Genomic DNA, 15,344 nt, shown 5'->3' with positions numbered 1-15,344 from the left:
CTGTCCCCTCTCCACACGCCCAGATCCCCATCACAGCGCTGACTGTGCAGTTACTGGGCCTGGGTCACTCATCTGTCCCCCTAACCACACTGTGCCAGGAACCATGCCCAGTACACTGCCAGGTTCCCTGGAACCAGGGGGTGTCAATCCCCATTGCTTGGAAGGAAGAAGGAAAGTACTTATTCTGCACTGGACACCCTTTTAAGTACCTGCTGCTGCTGCTGCTGCTGCTAAGTCGCTTCAGTTGTGTCCAACTCTGTGCGACCCCATAGACGGCAGCCCACCAGGCTCCCCCATCCCTGGGATTCTCCAGGCAAGAACACTGGAGTGGGCTGCGATTTCCTTCTCCAATGCATGAAAGTGAAAAGTGAATGTGAAGTCTCTCAGTTGTGTCCAACTCTTAGTGACCCCATGGACTGCAGCCCACCAGGCTCCTCCGTCCATGGGATTTTCCAGGCAAGAGTAGTGGAGTGGGGTACCATCGCCTTCTCCAAAGCACCTGAGATGCCTTAATTCATCATGCTTCCGACATCCCAGCAGATAGATATTGTCAGCAGTCCTCAACCTTTTTGGCACCAGGTACCAGTTGCATGGAAAAAAATTTTCCACGGTCCAGGGGGTAGGGAATGGTTTCAGGATGATTTAAATGCATTAAATTTATTATGTACTTTATTTCTATTCTTATTACATCAGCCCCACCTCAGATCATCTGGCATTAGATCCCAGAGGATGGGAACCCCTGGATAAAATGACTATCGCCATTTTACAGGGCAGGCGAGTGAGGCAGTGGCAGAGGTGGGAACTGAACCCCCATCTGTGGGCTCCAGGGCTCTGCCCTAGTGATCTTGTAGGGCAGACAGAGCAGGAAGGAGGGAGGGTGAAAGGAGGGTGGGGAGAGGCCAGTAAGCTCCCTGCAGGCAGCCTGGGTCTCTCACTCAGCACCTGGACCTGTGCTTGGTACACACGAGGAGCTTAATATACCATCTAGGGAGGTAGGACAGACAGACTGTGGGCTCTGGGCGGGCATGTCTCTTTTGCTGTTGACCATCTGAGTCCCACCTGGGCTTCCCACATGGTGCTAGTGGTAAAGAACCCGCCTGCCAATGGCAGGGGATGTAAGAAATGCAGGTTCAATCCCTGAGTCGAGAAGATCCCCTGCAAGAGGGTTTAGCAGCCCACTCCAGTATTCTTGCCTGGAGAATCCCATGGACAGAGGAGCCTGGCAGGCTACGGTCCACAGGGTCGCAAAGAGTCAGACACGACTGAAGGGACTGAGCACACCCGCACCTGAGTCCCAGAGTGAGGGACCTGCCCAAGGCCTCCTGGTCACCTACCCTACCTGTTAGCCCCATTGTGGCCCCCTGGACAGCCTTGGGAGGGAGCTGGTAGCAAAGGTTTCCTTCACCCACGAGGAAACGGAGGACCAGAGAGGAAGTGCAGGCAGTCAAGGCAGCACCGGGGCCAGAGTGCCGTCTCCCCTGTCCACTCTCCTGTCCTTCCCCCAGACCAGCGGCCACCGCCTCTGGCCACCACCCCACGGTGAGAGGCCAGGGGCCTGAGCTGAGAGGGGAGGGCCGCGGAGAGTCTCTAGGGCCTGTGCCGAGCTGGGGTAGCCCCAGATGTGGCAGGAGGAACGGTTGTTCATGGGGGAGGAGAGGGGCCGTTACATCTGGAGGGGCCTCAGCATCCCCCCCATCAAAAACCAGCACCGGGCAGAGAAAACCCTTCCGCCCAGGGCTCAGCACCAGGAAAGGAAACTTACCTCAAATTTCAGCTGTTTCTTGGAGCCCGAGCAGGGTTCGCCTGACTTCTCCATCCTCTTCTCATCTCCACTGGCCAGTCCGTCTGTCTTCTCGGGAGGCAGGGCCACTGCGGGAGGAAGGAATAAGGGAGAAGGCGTGAGTTGGAGGGCCCTGAGCCACCCCAGGCCCAGACCCCATGGCTCTGTCCGGAGGCCATCCCCACCATAGCACGGCGGGCCCGCTGTGCCTGGCCGCTTTGCTAGAGCCAAATCCCTCTGTCCTCCGGCCCCGTTAATGCCCAGGGCTGTCCCAGGGGAGGCCCCCTCCCAGGGTGCCTCTTCGCCAGCTGCTCAGGTTACCCAGTGGGCCTTGCAGGCCTCTGTTTTCTGTGGCCCAGAGAAGGAGCCTGAGGCCACCCATGGCATTTTTGGGCCAAAGACCAGGTGAATGAGGACAGAGTGGAGCTTCTGGAGACCCCAGAGGGAGCTCTGGACCACGGCCGCTTTCTGCAGTCTCCCTGCCTTCCCTGAGAACACTGCGGTGACCTCAAAGATACCACCCACCTGGGCTCAGCAGGTCGCACACTGGTGGGTGGTCAGGAAGAACAGAAATGGGGAGTGACAGAAATGGAGTTCACTGAGGTAGGGGAAGCACACATACACACACATGTGCATGCACGCACACACGCATGCACACCTTGGTATCTTCAGGAACCAGCTCACCCTAGGACTTCCATTCTGCCTCTGCTCACCTAGAAGGGCCTCCCTCTGCCAAAAGTGTTGAGTAGAGGTCTCTCTAGTCCTTCCATGCCCTCCCAGTAGCAGTGGGAAGGTGGGCATGAAAAGCTGGTGGTCTGTGGACATCACTTTCCCGTGAACACCCCCAAGGGGTGCCAGGGGACAGGGCTGGGAGCAGCCATCATCCCTGAGCCCATGGTTCCATCAGATCTTGAATGTCCCATGAGACCCCTCCAGCCCCTTCTGTCTCTGCCTGATAAAGGGGACTTAGGTTTGCTCAAGAACGTGCTTTCTAGAACCTCACAGCTCCTCTCTTTAGATTCCCTCAGCTTCCCTGGGGCAGTGATTCTGTTGCCCTGTTTTACAGGGGAGCAAACAGAGCCTGGCTCTCACTTGAGGAACTTTCCCCCTATGTCCAACTAGGGGTGACCCAGGAGGGCCTGTGAGCAGCTGAGATCCCTGATCAGTGGCCCCAACCAGGGCTGGACTTTCTTGGGAAGTCAGGAGCCTGGAGATATATGTCTACCAGGCCAGGAAACCAGGTGGAGGGCCTTGCCTCTCCCCTGACCCTGTCCCCCACCACACTCACACACCCAGCTTTGCAGATCGGGACCCAGGAGTGGCTACTGGGGAGTGCCCCAGCTCTCCCACTTGACCCCTGCCCTGCGGGCCCAGCAGTTATTCAAAGCCCTTCCCAGGGAGCCCTCAGAGCTTCGTGGCTGACTACACTGCTCATTGACTCACTCGGTCCTCACAGCAACCCCAGGAGGCAGGTACCAGGATCAGCTCCACTTTCCAGATGGGAAAACTGAGGTACAGAGAGGGGAAGTGCTTTGCTAGTAAATGGCAGGGCTGGGATTTGAACCCAAGTAGCCTTGCTCATGCTGCTGACCACTCCGTGCTGGTTTTGGCTTGGTTCAGCAGACTTGGTGCCAGCCCTGGAAGAGGGTACTCTCTGCTTGGGCTCTGATCCTCCCAACACTGCATGTGGCTGTAGGCAGGTCACATAACTTCTGTGGATATCTCAGTTTCCCTGACTGTACAGTGGGGATGATAAGAGTCCCTTCCCCAGAGGACCCTTGTGTGGATTCAAGGATCTGCAACTGAAAGGGCTGAGAGCCCGGGGTCAGCACACGGGGTCCAGCCATCAGTAGTGACAGTCTGGTGAATGATGGCCCTGGGTCTCCCCAGGTGGCTCAGTGGTAAAGATTGCGCCTGCAATGCAGAAGCTGCAGGAGCTTCAGGGTCAATCCCTGGGTCGGGAAGATCCCCTGGAGGCTGGCATGGCAACCCCTTCCAGTTTTCTTGCCTAAAGAATCCCCAGGGACAGCGGAGCCCGGTGGGCTACAGTCCATGGGGTCACACAGAATCGGACAGGACAGAAGCAATAGCACACACAGGATATCCCTACACATTGTATCTTTTAGGAATCAGGAAGTGAGTAGCCAAGTTTTCTAAAAGCTGAGGCTCATGGATGCAAACAGACACAAAAGTGTCATATCAGCCTGGGTAGGAACCAGGACAGGGAGGGAAGACATAAAGATAAGGATGCTCCAGTCACCAGGCTAGACAGGTGGGGAAGGAAGGCCTCCACGGCCAGTGATGTCCTGGCTCCATCACAGCTCCCTTCTTGACTGAGCTGGGCTCAGCGGGATGCAGGGAGCCCCCAGATCTCTGTGCCCCCACAGCAAGACAACAACTCCCTAAAGCTGTCAAGGGCTCCAGCTAGAGACCCCGTCTCAGTCACAGACCCCGGCTCCTCCCTGGTGGTTTCATAGAATGAGGCCACTGAGAATAAACCTAAAGATCCAGGTGGGGGCACCTGGCATCCTCATGGCTGGGGTGGTTGACACGAGGAAGGTCAGGATGCTGCCCGCTCCTGGGGTAGGGGATGAAACCAAGTCCAGCACTCTCTGCTCCTCCAAAGCAAACAGCTCAATGGCCAAGAGGTCTGGTTGTGACACCGGAGAAGTCAGGTGGGAGACTGGCCAGTGACCCAAGGACAGCCAAGCGCACAGCCTGCACCACCCTGACCCCTCCATCTCAAATCTACCGGCACACCGCTGGGCCAGAGCTGCTGCCATCGTGGGAAGAAGAAAAAGAAAAAGAAGAAAGAGAAACAAAGGGCAGCTCCATCTTCAAAGCTGCTGCCTCCCTCTGCCAAGGTCCTGGCTGGAGATGCAAGCCGGCGAGGCTTATCGAAACCAAACTTCAAGTTCAAAGGGAAGTTATCAGAAAACCACCTTCAGGTTCAATGTTGCCTTTCAAGTTCCACTTGATAAAACCCAAAGAAAAGAAACCTCTGTCCCTGCTCTCTCCTTCTCTGGGGCACCCCTCCCCCTGACACCCAGACAGCCCATCCTCCCTTAGGCCCTCCCCTGCCTGCCCTCCTCTCTCCTCTTCTGGGGAGGAGGGGAACCTCCCCCTCGATCCCTTATCCCCTTCATATGTCTTCTCCAAAGACCAGGGTTTGTCCTTTCTTCATCAGTGGGTCCCACCCCTCAGCCCATCAAAGCTCAGAAGACCACCTGGACACCCCCCAGGGGCCCCTTCCCAGCATGAGGGGCAGGCACAGGTGGGTAGTATTACTGGGAGCCATCTGCCCTGGGGCCTGGGACCAGGAACAAGGACAGTCAGCACCCTGTTGCCCCCACCAAAGAAAGCCTTTCTCCCGTTCACTGTCCCCTGCCCAGGGGCCAGAAGAGGTGGCAGATGATCAATCAGAAAGCCGTGCAGACCCCGGTGCCAGACGCCTGGGCTGGGACTCAGGGGCCCTGCTTCTATATACACATGTGAGTCAGCCCCCTGAAACTAAATGACATCAAACCATTGCCCACCCCAGCCACCCCTGTGCAGAACACACCCCCTTCTCTCCACCCGTCCAACCTCAGGCTCATGGGTAGATGGGAGAAGGGTGAATGGGGCTCACTGCAGGCTTCCCAGGCCCCACCAACCGGAGAACAGTACTTTTGTCAGGATGGGTTTTAGCACCAGAGCCTGAGCCCATTCATTCCTCATCTCCTACCCTATGCCTGTTCAGTCCGCTGATTTTTTTTTTCCCCCAGAGGTGATCTTTCAGGGGGCACAGTTTCAGGGGGACTCTGGGCACTCTTCAGTTGCTAGTTGGAAAGCAGTGGAAGGAGAAGGAGAAAAAAGAAGGGAAGGGACAGAGGGAGGAGGAAGGAAAGCCTTTCACTTAGCCTGACATACCCTTGGGTGACCTAGAGCAGGGGCCGGCAGCCCATGAGCCAAAGCCAGCCCACCACCTATTTTTGTAAATAACGTTTTACTGGGACACAGAGACACCCACATCCATTGTCTATGGTGAAAGAGAGTTGAGTAGCTGCAACAGCCACTCTAATGCCCACAAAGGCTAAAATACATACTCTTCCTGGCCCTTTGAGTAAACGTGGTGGACTGTGCAGTTTTGCACACCCAGGAGAATACAGCCTTGATAGGCAGGGTGCAGGCTGAATTTCACCTGCTGTTCACCTGCTTGACTGGAAATCCTTGTGCAGTCCACAGCCTGCCCAACCATACACAGCAGCCATAGAAGAAAGGAAATGTCAACTCTGCTTTCTTAAAACCAAGTCTCAACTCCAAAGAGTCTGGGGCAGTGTGTGGAGCTCCTTCTCTGTGGAAATGGTCCCCTGTCCCTCCTCTCACCACGGCCATGGCCATGAGGAGCCAGCCGGCCGGCTGTGTTTACCAGATGATGGCTCTGTCCCACATTAGCTCCCAACCTGGCATCTCTCCACCCCCAGCAACTGCCAGATTAAATGCATTACTTGACCATCTTCACCCGGCTCCCTTTGATGTTCCCTTCTCAAGCTTCAAAATACCTTTTGGAGGGAGATCAGACAGCATTAAACAGAATTACTAATTAATTAAGCAAAGTTAAATTTTAAACACTGTTTGTTGTGTTAGCCAAAAGCCTGAACAGAACAGACTTTTTTCCTCCGCTGAGATCAAAGACAGTCTCTTCCCTCTCCCCTCCCCCAGTTTAAAAAGGGGGTGGGGGTGGGGAGGAAGAGAGGGAGAAAGAAGAGAGTGTTGAGTACCTCCGGGGAGAGTAGGAAATAACCTAAATGGGGCAACTCTGATCATGGGCCCCCCATGAACCACCTAATGGGAGGCATCCAAGGCTCCCTTGGAACCTCACGCTATGAGAGGCACGGTCACTTTCTTGGGACTGTTAGCAGTGATCCAGGGAACAGGATGGCATAGCCAACCCAGCCAGAGCTGTTGACAGCTGGCGCTGCCCAAGCAGTATGAGAAGAAGAAGGGCTGTGAAATGAAACAGATCCACCCACCCGAGACCCCACCCTCCTGAGTAGGATAAGTGCCCCAGGGCTCCTCCCTTGGGTTTGGGGTCAGGGTCACTTGGGGTCACTGGGACTCTGGCTCTGAGAAGCCGACAACTGTGCATGGTACACCTCGGGGGCGCCATTCACATGCCGGACATCTTCGATTGTGTATTGTTCATGACAGTTTTTGGGCAGATGGCAGAAAGGTGTCTTGAGGAGGGGCCCCCTTTTTCCACTTTGCACAAACATTTGTTGCTAGCAGAGGGCTGTCTAAACTCATTCAGTCTGCAGTCCTCTCTGGGATTTTCTGATAACTATGGGAGCCTACCACGTCCACGTGGCCAGAATGCAAGCTTCTCAAGAGCTGGCCCTGCTGGCTACTGCCCCATGGCTGCCCACAGTGTACCATACGTGCACAGAGCAAATATTCCATCCCAGAATGACCCACTGCACCAAATCCCCCAGGTGGACAGAACACAGGCTACGTAACAAACACTATGAATTCTGCTGTGGCTGGGAACTGGAGTGGGAAAGAGGGCAGTTTAAAAGGGGTAGGTCCATTCTGAATCCCAGACATCGGCTAAAATCCAAACCCTGGATGATATCAGCAAATGCCAGCTTATGTTAACACAATCCAGAAGGGCCTGGTAGATATTAAACTTTGGAAGAAGAGACAAATTTGAAACACGGTATGATTAAGTCAGCCCCACCAAAGACCAGAAATGACTAATACTGGAAGGCCTGGCGGACACCTTAGCCTGGTTACCTGGCAGGTTCTTCTCAGTTGATAGAAAGTAAGATTTAACACAAGCCAGAGCTTCCTGGCTGGAGTTTGGACACTGGCCTTAACATACCCACAGGCCTTTCTCAACTGTCCACGTCCAGATTATCTGCCACAAATATTTTAGGCTCAGGGTGGCTTGCCAGGATGTCTCTGACTCCCCAACCCTTCAAGAGCAGCTGTTAGAGGGAATGCAGATGAATTTTAATATTAGCCTATGCCAAATATAATTAGGAGGGTAAATCTGCTGCCAGTAAAAAGAGAAAGATATCGTATGTGCATTCCAGACCAAATGGTTTCTTGTGTTATCTGCATGAGGCTCTCCTCGGGGCACGAGCGTCCTAGAGACACACAAATGTGTGTGTCCTTGCATACAGCAGTGGCCTGTCCGGGGTTGCTGGTGAAGTTAGTGGTTGCACACGTTATTCCATTAAGTCCTCTTAATATCACCATGCAGGGTGTGGTACCGCCTGCATTCTACAAGGCGCAAGAAGCCAACTTGATGGAACCACCTCCCAGCCCCGTCTCTCCACAGAGCCGGTATTCCCTGCCAAGAACACTCTCTGTCTCTCAACACCTGCTCCTCCTTCAGGTCTCCAGGTTAAATGTCCCTATCTTCTGAGAAGCCTGCCCTCCTGTGCTCCGGGGCTGGGTTAGGTTTCCCTGCCCTGATTACGCTGCTATCATCAACACTGCTGCAGCCCCAGCCTGTCACCCTACATAGGAGTGTATCATCATCGTCATCAAAACACAACAACTGGCGGCAGCAGCATCAGGATGTGAGCACAGAAGATGTAGAAACAGAACGAAAATCCCTGCTTCCTGCCTCCCCAGCCACTGGTCTGTCCACTGTGTCACAGGACAATGGTTAACACCTGTTCCTGCCTGTCCCGCAACCATGCTCCTCTTTCTGATAATAGCATCTGGGTTTTCTCCAGTGGGCCGCCCCTCCCCCAGCTCAATCCATGTGGTTTATGGGGGCGCTGATCCCACTCCAAGCTTCCTGGAAGCACCCAGACCCGACCAGCTTATTTTATCCTGGTGGCCCTGTGTCCTCGCTCTAATGCCAAAGGACAGTTGTTCATGAAGCTGACGAGGTTAAAGTTGCTGGGCCTCTAACTTGCACGGGCTCCTTCCAAGTTGGAATGTGTGGACGTGGTTGGTTGTTTTTGTGATGCTTTCAAAATTAGGTATTTTATCCTCGCTTGGTTAAGAATGCTGTCTCTTCCCATTCTGACTTCCCGCCCGTCCCCTTGTGTCATGTGGTATTGGAGTGAACACAAGCATTTCTGGAATCGAGCTAAGGGGAACTTGAATTGGGGATATATTTATTTAGGTTTAGTGGGAAATAAATGCATAGTAAATAGAAATATGTAAATACATATATTTGTATATAAATGGTCCACAGTTATGAAAGAGAATCGTGTATTCTTTCCCTTAAAAAAGACAACCCCCAAACTGGATAAACTTGGGTCCCACAAAAATCTAGATCTGCCCTGGCCAGTAAAGTAAGAATCAAACGTTTGCAAGAAATAATGGACTTGGGTGCTATCTTTCACCTGTGATGGCTCAGCTCACAGGATATGAGGACGCAGAGCTGGGTAGTCATCTTGGCCACCTTACTGGGAGACACTAACAGAGGGAAGATGGAGAGATGACGGAGACAGAGAGAGAAAATGAATGAGTGTGTGTGTGTGTGTGTGTGTGTGTTAATGACATGGTTTGAGCTCCTGAATCAACCAGCCCTTCTTTGGTAAGATCTATCTTAGGATTTTTCAAATCTATGAGCCAGATTAAAAAAAAAAAAAAAAAAATTTATTTATTTATTTGGCTGCACTGGGTCTTAAGCTGTGGCATGTTGGATCTAGTTCCCTGACCAGCAATCGAACCTGGGACCCCCTGCATTGGGAGCCTGGAATCCCAGCCACTGGACCACCAGGGAAGTTCCTATGAACCAGATCTTAAGCAAGTTCAGGTTGAGTATCCAACAGACCCCAAAGAATCCTGACTTAACTCTCCATCACTTGGAGCCCTTGCTTTTCAGGAAAAACAAAACCACCACCAACACATAATTGACCCAATGCAGTACTCTCGAAGCTGGCTTCCAGCAGTTTCTGCCAGTGGGTGTCTACCCCTTCCAGGGTCTTTTTCTCCTCACTCCTGCTTCCCCAGGTTACATTTTTCTGTAAGTAGATTTTATTTAAGGGCCAGTTGTGACCGAGGGGAAAGAAGAAAGGGGGAAAAAAAAACCCTTCCCAACAAATAGCATTCTGGCCTTTTTTTCTCATCAGAGCATAAGGTTGATGGCCATTCTGCTTTGAGGTTTGAATAGGATTGAGACGAAACATCTGTTGGGGGAGGGAGGGGAAAACGCCAGGAGAGGGAGAGGGAAAGGGAAAAAAGCCTTCTTTGGGCTAAAAATATCATGTCCCTGCCACTCTTCCCCCATCCCCGCCCAAGTTAAAACATGTGATGAAATTCAACTTTTAAAATCTAACCCCGAGCTACTTGAAGCTATGAAAGCCTCCTCGGTATCTGACACAAGTCAGAATTTCCACTGTTCAAGCTGAGCTTTTATGAAGAACAGACTTGAGAGAAACTGCTGTCACGGCTGCAGCCCGGGCTTCTGGGGGACTGCAGTGGACTGGAGTCGGGGCGACTGACACTCGCCGGCAGGACAGGCTCTGAACTGAGGGAGGGGAGCCAGCGGGGTGTGGCCCGCCTGCCCCCTCCATCTGGGGGTCCCTGCTGCTCGGCAGTGAACTCCCCTTCCTCCCAGACTGACGGGAACCACCGGCTGCCCCATCGATTGAGAGCCTCGCCTGGGACTCCAGGGCTCTGGTGGAGCAGTCCATGGCTTCTTCCTGAGAAGTCCCCTCCCTCTCTCTGTCTTTCTCTCTCTTCCCCAGCTGCTCCCTAAACTCCAGACTTGGTGTCCATCTGTCTGCTCCACAGCCCTACCTGCACGTCACACAGGCACCTTGAGGCCAACACATCCAAAAACAGAAGACATCGTCACCTCAGAAGGGAACGTGTAGTTCCCGAAGCCCCGTCTCTAAGGTGTCCCTGGGACCCCTTTCTTACCCTCACCCTCCGTCTCTCTCCCAGCCCTACCACCCCACACCCAGGCCCCTCCACGTCGCTCCAGCCCCTCAGCCCCACTAGGCCAAGGCCATCACCTCTCCCCTGCACCATCGCAATCGCCTCCTGTTCTCATTGCTCCCCCCCACCTCAGAATGACCCGGCCTTCACAGAAGCCACAATTCTCTGGTGCAAAGGGAAGTCAGAATCTGGCACTCACCTACCTCAAACTTGCCAGCAGTCTCTCTTCAAAAGCAGCGTGAAATCCCAGCCCGGGGCCCTACCCTTGCCGGCTGCCCCACCCCCATCCCCCTGGTCTCTGGCTGCCATTTGGGCTTCCCTTCTGTGTTCCCCCAAACCCCACAACCCTCCCACCCTGGGGCTCCCCTCACTCCTCTGACTGCTCACCCCTCACATCTGCCCAGGGTGGCTCCTTCCTGGCACCTGCATCTCGGCTGAAACGTCACCTCCTCAGAGAGGCCTGTCACCCTCTACCTTCCCTGGGTTTTATCTCTTTACAGAACACCCCTCCCAGAACCTTGTATGAACCAGATTATCAATTCACTGCCTGCCTCCCTCGTGCCAACACCCTCACAGAAAGGCCCACCTACCTTGTCCATGGCTGGAACCCAAGGGCCTAACAGGGCCCCACACCTGCAGTAGGCACTCAGCAAATATTAAAACGTGTTGAGTGAAGAATAGATTGTCCTCAGGTCTGCTGTGTGACCTGAGACAGGTCATGCCCCTCTCTGGGCCTCAGATTTCTTACTACAAATGAAGGGGACGAAAGGCCTCCCAAGGGCTCCTTCGCTCTGTGAAGGGTTGACATTTCCCGCCTGGGAGCCTCGATGGGCTGGAGGGGGGCACACGGGGCTTTCCTGGGAGCTGCACTCCAATCACTTCATGGTGTTGGCTTCATTCGTCTAGAGAGCACGGTTGGGCCCTGACTAACAATTTTTTTGACTTGACAATGGTACAAAAGTGATACATAACTGTACGTGGAATCTCAAATCTGGATCTTTTCCCAGGCTGGCGATATGTGGCACAACTCCTCTTGTGATGCTGGACAGAGGGTCCCAGCCCCCAGTCAGCTACGTAATCACGAGGGTCAAGAACCCATATACTTACAACCATCCTGAACTCAGACAGCCCAACTTTTTTTCACTTCCAGCACAGTATTCAATAGATGACATGAGCTATTCAACACTTTATTATAAATAGGCTTTGTGTTAGATGATTTCACCCAAGTGTAGGCTAATGTAAGGTGGGCAAGGCTAAGCTATGATGTTCAGGAGGTTAGATGTATGAACACACTTTCAACTAATGATATTTTCAACTTACAATGGGTTTATTGGGACGTGACCCCATCCTAGGGCTTCCCAAATATTGCTAGTGGTAAAGAATCCACCTGCCAATGCAGGAGACATAAGAGACACAGGTTTGATCCCTGGGTTGGGAAGATCCCCTGGAGGAGGGCATGGCAACCCACTCCAGTATTACTGTCTGGAGAATCCCATGGACAGAGGAGCCTGGCGGGCTACAGTCCATACGGTCACAGAGAGTTGGACACGACTGAAGCAACTTAGCACGCACGCACGACCCCATCCTAAGTCAAGGAAGATCTGTTTTTATTGAGCTCTATGGCATGCCAGACTATGTCACGCACTGGGAGTGGAAGGAGACATTCAGAGATTCTAATAGGATTAAAGAAGCTTTGAAAATAGGCCGGCTTTGATCTGGACTAGTAAATAATTACAAACACCAGTTGGCTCCTCTTCAAGAAAGAAGAACCCATGAAACAAGAGTCAGGACAGCTCCCAGACACTGGCATACTCTGAACCAGCGCTGCACTCTGGACTTATATAAATAAGCTCGCTGTTACAGGCCCTCAGAGGAAGACATGCTATGTCTGCCCCCAACAAGAAACTGAAGCACAGAGAAGTTAAGTGACTCTCCTAAGATCACACAGTGAGCTGCAGTACAGCCAGCCTGGATCTGGGGTCTGACTCCAGAATAAAGGGAGAAGGGTGCCTCTTGTGTACTCCCATGGGGTGGCAGGAAGACCAAGTTTGGGCCGTGCCAACTGGGACAGGCCCTGAGCTCACAGTGGGGCTGCTTTGCCCTTGGGTGTCAGTCCCAACACCACTGCTCTGCTCCACAGGACTCCAGGCACCTCCACTCTCGGGCCAGAGAAGCCGAGACCCCTGCAGACTCTGCCAGGTGACACCTGGGCTGGGCCAAAACAAGACCTGTCTATCAGCAGCCCTGGGGGCCTAGACGGGGGGCCCAGGCCCCAGAGGGAGGGGCTGCCCGACTCACTTTTGGTCCTTAATAAATGCACGACCAGCAGGCAGAGCTCTGTGGACTCAAACTTTCTATGGAAGATGCCGAGCTAACACACTCTGCCCACTTTCACCTCCAAGCAACGAGGTAGAAAGACAAGAAACAGTCATGATGTTGAGGGTTAGTGGTCAGAGGCCAAGGGTGAGGGGTGGGAGTGAGCCAAGATGTTGAGCAGGGATGTGGCCAGCACCAGGTGGGGAGAGAGGGGACGTGGGGAGAGAAGGGGCCTGTGACCATCTTCAGGTCCTTCTCCCCTCACGGGCGCAGAGCCAGAGTTCAGTCTATGCTGGGTCGAGAGGATACCCCTAGACACATGCTTCCTGGAGCCCCTGATACCAAGGTCCACCTCAGGCCACAAGCCACAGGCTGCCACCACCTGTCGTCCTGCCCAACTGGCGAGATGGGGACCTCAGATGGGCACTGGAGTGAAGGGTGGGGTGAACCCCCCAGTCCTTAGCACCCTGCTGGGTCAGCAGAAAGGGGGGGGGGTCCCCTTCCCCTCCCCCTACAAGCCGTAGGTCCCGCCCGCAACGCCAGGACAGCTCTGGACTTTTCATGCTTACTTTGTTCTCTCCACAGTTCAAAAGGAGCTTGCAGTCCCAGCCCTCGCTCTGGGCCCAGCCTTAATCTCCCATCCCTCGAGCTCCCAGCTGGCCAGTTAAGGCAGTTAAGACGCTGGATTAGGGCCGGCTTTACATAACAACGCTGGAGCTAAAGCCATCCTCTCCTGGGATGGCTAAAAGACTTCTTTTTATCTTCACGCCTCAGATGGCCTTTTTTCTCCCTTAACAGCCCTCCAGCCAGCCAAGAGGCAATGAACTTGGCCAACAGGAAGACAAAGAGGAGATTCAGGATTCAGTTTGCTCTCCCTTGGCCCGAGGCTCGGAGGGATGCCCGCAGCCCCAGCTCCAGGCCAGGTGGCTGCTTCGTCGTGGCCAGGACGCGGCAGCACCCACCAGGCCTAGCCATCCACAGCCACGTCCATCATCCTGGGAGTGCTGCCTCGGACCCGGCACCAGTGGTTGCCCAAGAACCACAGGCGGCTGCTGGGGCCAGCATCCCTTCCAAGAAGCCTCAGGGGCCACACAGGCAGGCCCAGAGCAGCCCAGCCCTACTGCCTTATTTACTCACTGTTTTCACTTTTTAATTCTGTTATTAGTCTTTCGCTTCAAAGGAATACATGATCACATTCTTCTTGTAAAAGTTGAAACATTAATTACAGTTAATACTACAATCCTCTGACCATGCTTTCCAATTTTAATCTCCTCCTCCCCTGTTCAGAAGGAACTACTCTTTCTGTCTGTCTAAGCTTCTAGCTACACAATTATATACATACATATGTGGTCCACATTCATACACACAAGGAAATCCAGAGTGCTGTCTGGTACCTTTTGTTACATAAAAGGTAATTAACATCCTATCTATAACACACTGCATCTTTCAGCAACCTGGTCTGTCTTACATTCTGTGCTCTGTATAAGCTTTTGTTTGAAGAAAAGGGGCTGGAAACTTGACCACCAACAACCTAGTCTAATCCCTAGTTGGAAACTGAGTCAGGCTTGTGGCTCCCAACTCCTCCTTCCCACCCCAAAGATGGTACTGATATACGTGGACGCCGTCAATGACTGGCAAGGTGCCCAGTCGAGGCACCTTTGAAGCTGTCCTCGAAGCCTGACCTGCAGCTGGTAGACCACAGGGATGGACCAAGTGCCACCAACATCCCTACCCTTTCTCTGACAGGAGCTGGGACTCTTGGGCACCTCCTATTTATCTCCCCTCCATCAACCAATGTTTATAAGTGCCACCCCACAGCAGTTTATCCTCTCTACAGGGTGCCCACATTCTCTGTGCATCCGCGGAGCCCACACCCCCCTGCATTGTGTTAGAGAGGGAGGGGCCTGGCCAAAAGCCATAGCGAGTCTCTGTGGGAGCAGGAGGGGAGGGGGACGTGGAGACAAGTCTCTGGGTTCCTCGGCCAAGGGCTCCTGCTACTGCATCCAACAGGACTCATACTCTGATCAGATGTTGAACAAAGCACCCCCCCCTTCCGAAGAGGAGGATTCCATGGGCATGTCATGTCTGCAGGGAAAGATGCCTCATATGAAACCAATTACATGATTTCAGGCTGAGCCTCAGTGGCCAGGGAAGTGCCTTATTTGGGGCAGTCACCAGGGACTCAACACATGATGAAAATATAGACAGATGGTGGGATGAGTGAATGACAACTGGAAGATGGTTAAATGGGTTAAGGAATGAGTGATAGATGAGGGAGAGATGGGCGAAGGATGGATTCTGGATGGCTGGGTGGTAGATAAGGACTGGCCGGATGGGTGACAAAAGAGTAGGTAGATGA

At 53.4% G+C, this 15,344-nt stretch overlaps 1 protein-coding gene across 2 annotated transcripts in view; it reads right to left on the bottom strand.

Annotated features, from left to right (window-relative positions):
• Window positions 1–15,344, bottom strand: part of NKD1 (NKD inhibitor of WNT signaling pathway 1) — a 94,614-nt gene that overhangs the window by 14,920 nt on the left and 64,350 nt on the right. For both annotated transcript variants that reach the window (XM_025268642.2, XM_025268641.2), the window contains exon 5: window positions 1,763–1,869. In XM_025268642.2, the coding sequence (XP_025124427.1) occupies window positions 1,763–1,869 (107 nt within the window). The remainder of the gene's footprint in view (window positions 1–1,762; window positions 1,870–15,344) is intronic.

The sequence above is a fragment of the Bubalus bubalis genome, chromosome 18 (genome assembly GCF_019923935.1).
Source record: "Bubalus bubalis isolate 160015118507 breed Murrah chromosome 18, NDDB_SH_1, whole genome shotgun sequence".
NCBI lineage: Eukaryota > Metazoa > Chordata > Mammalia > Artiodactyla > Bovidae > Bubalus > Bubalus bubalis.
This window is presented reverse-complemented; position numbering and strand designations above follow the sequence as displayed.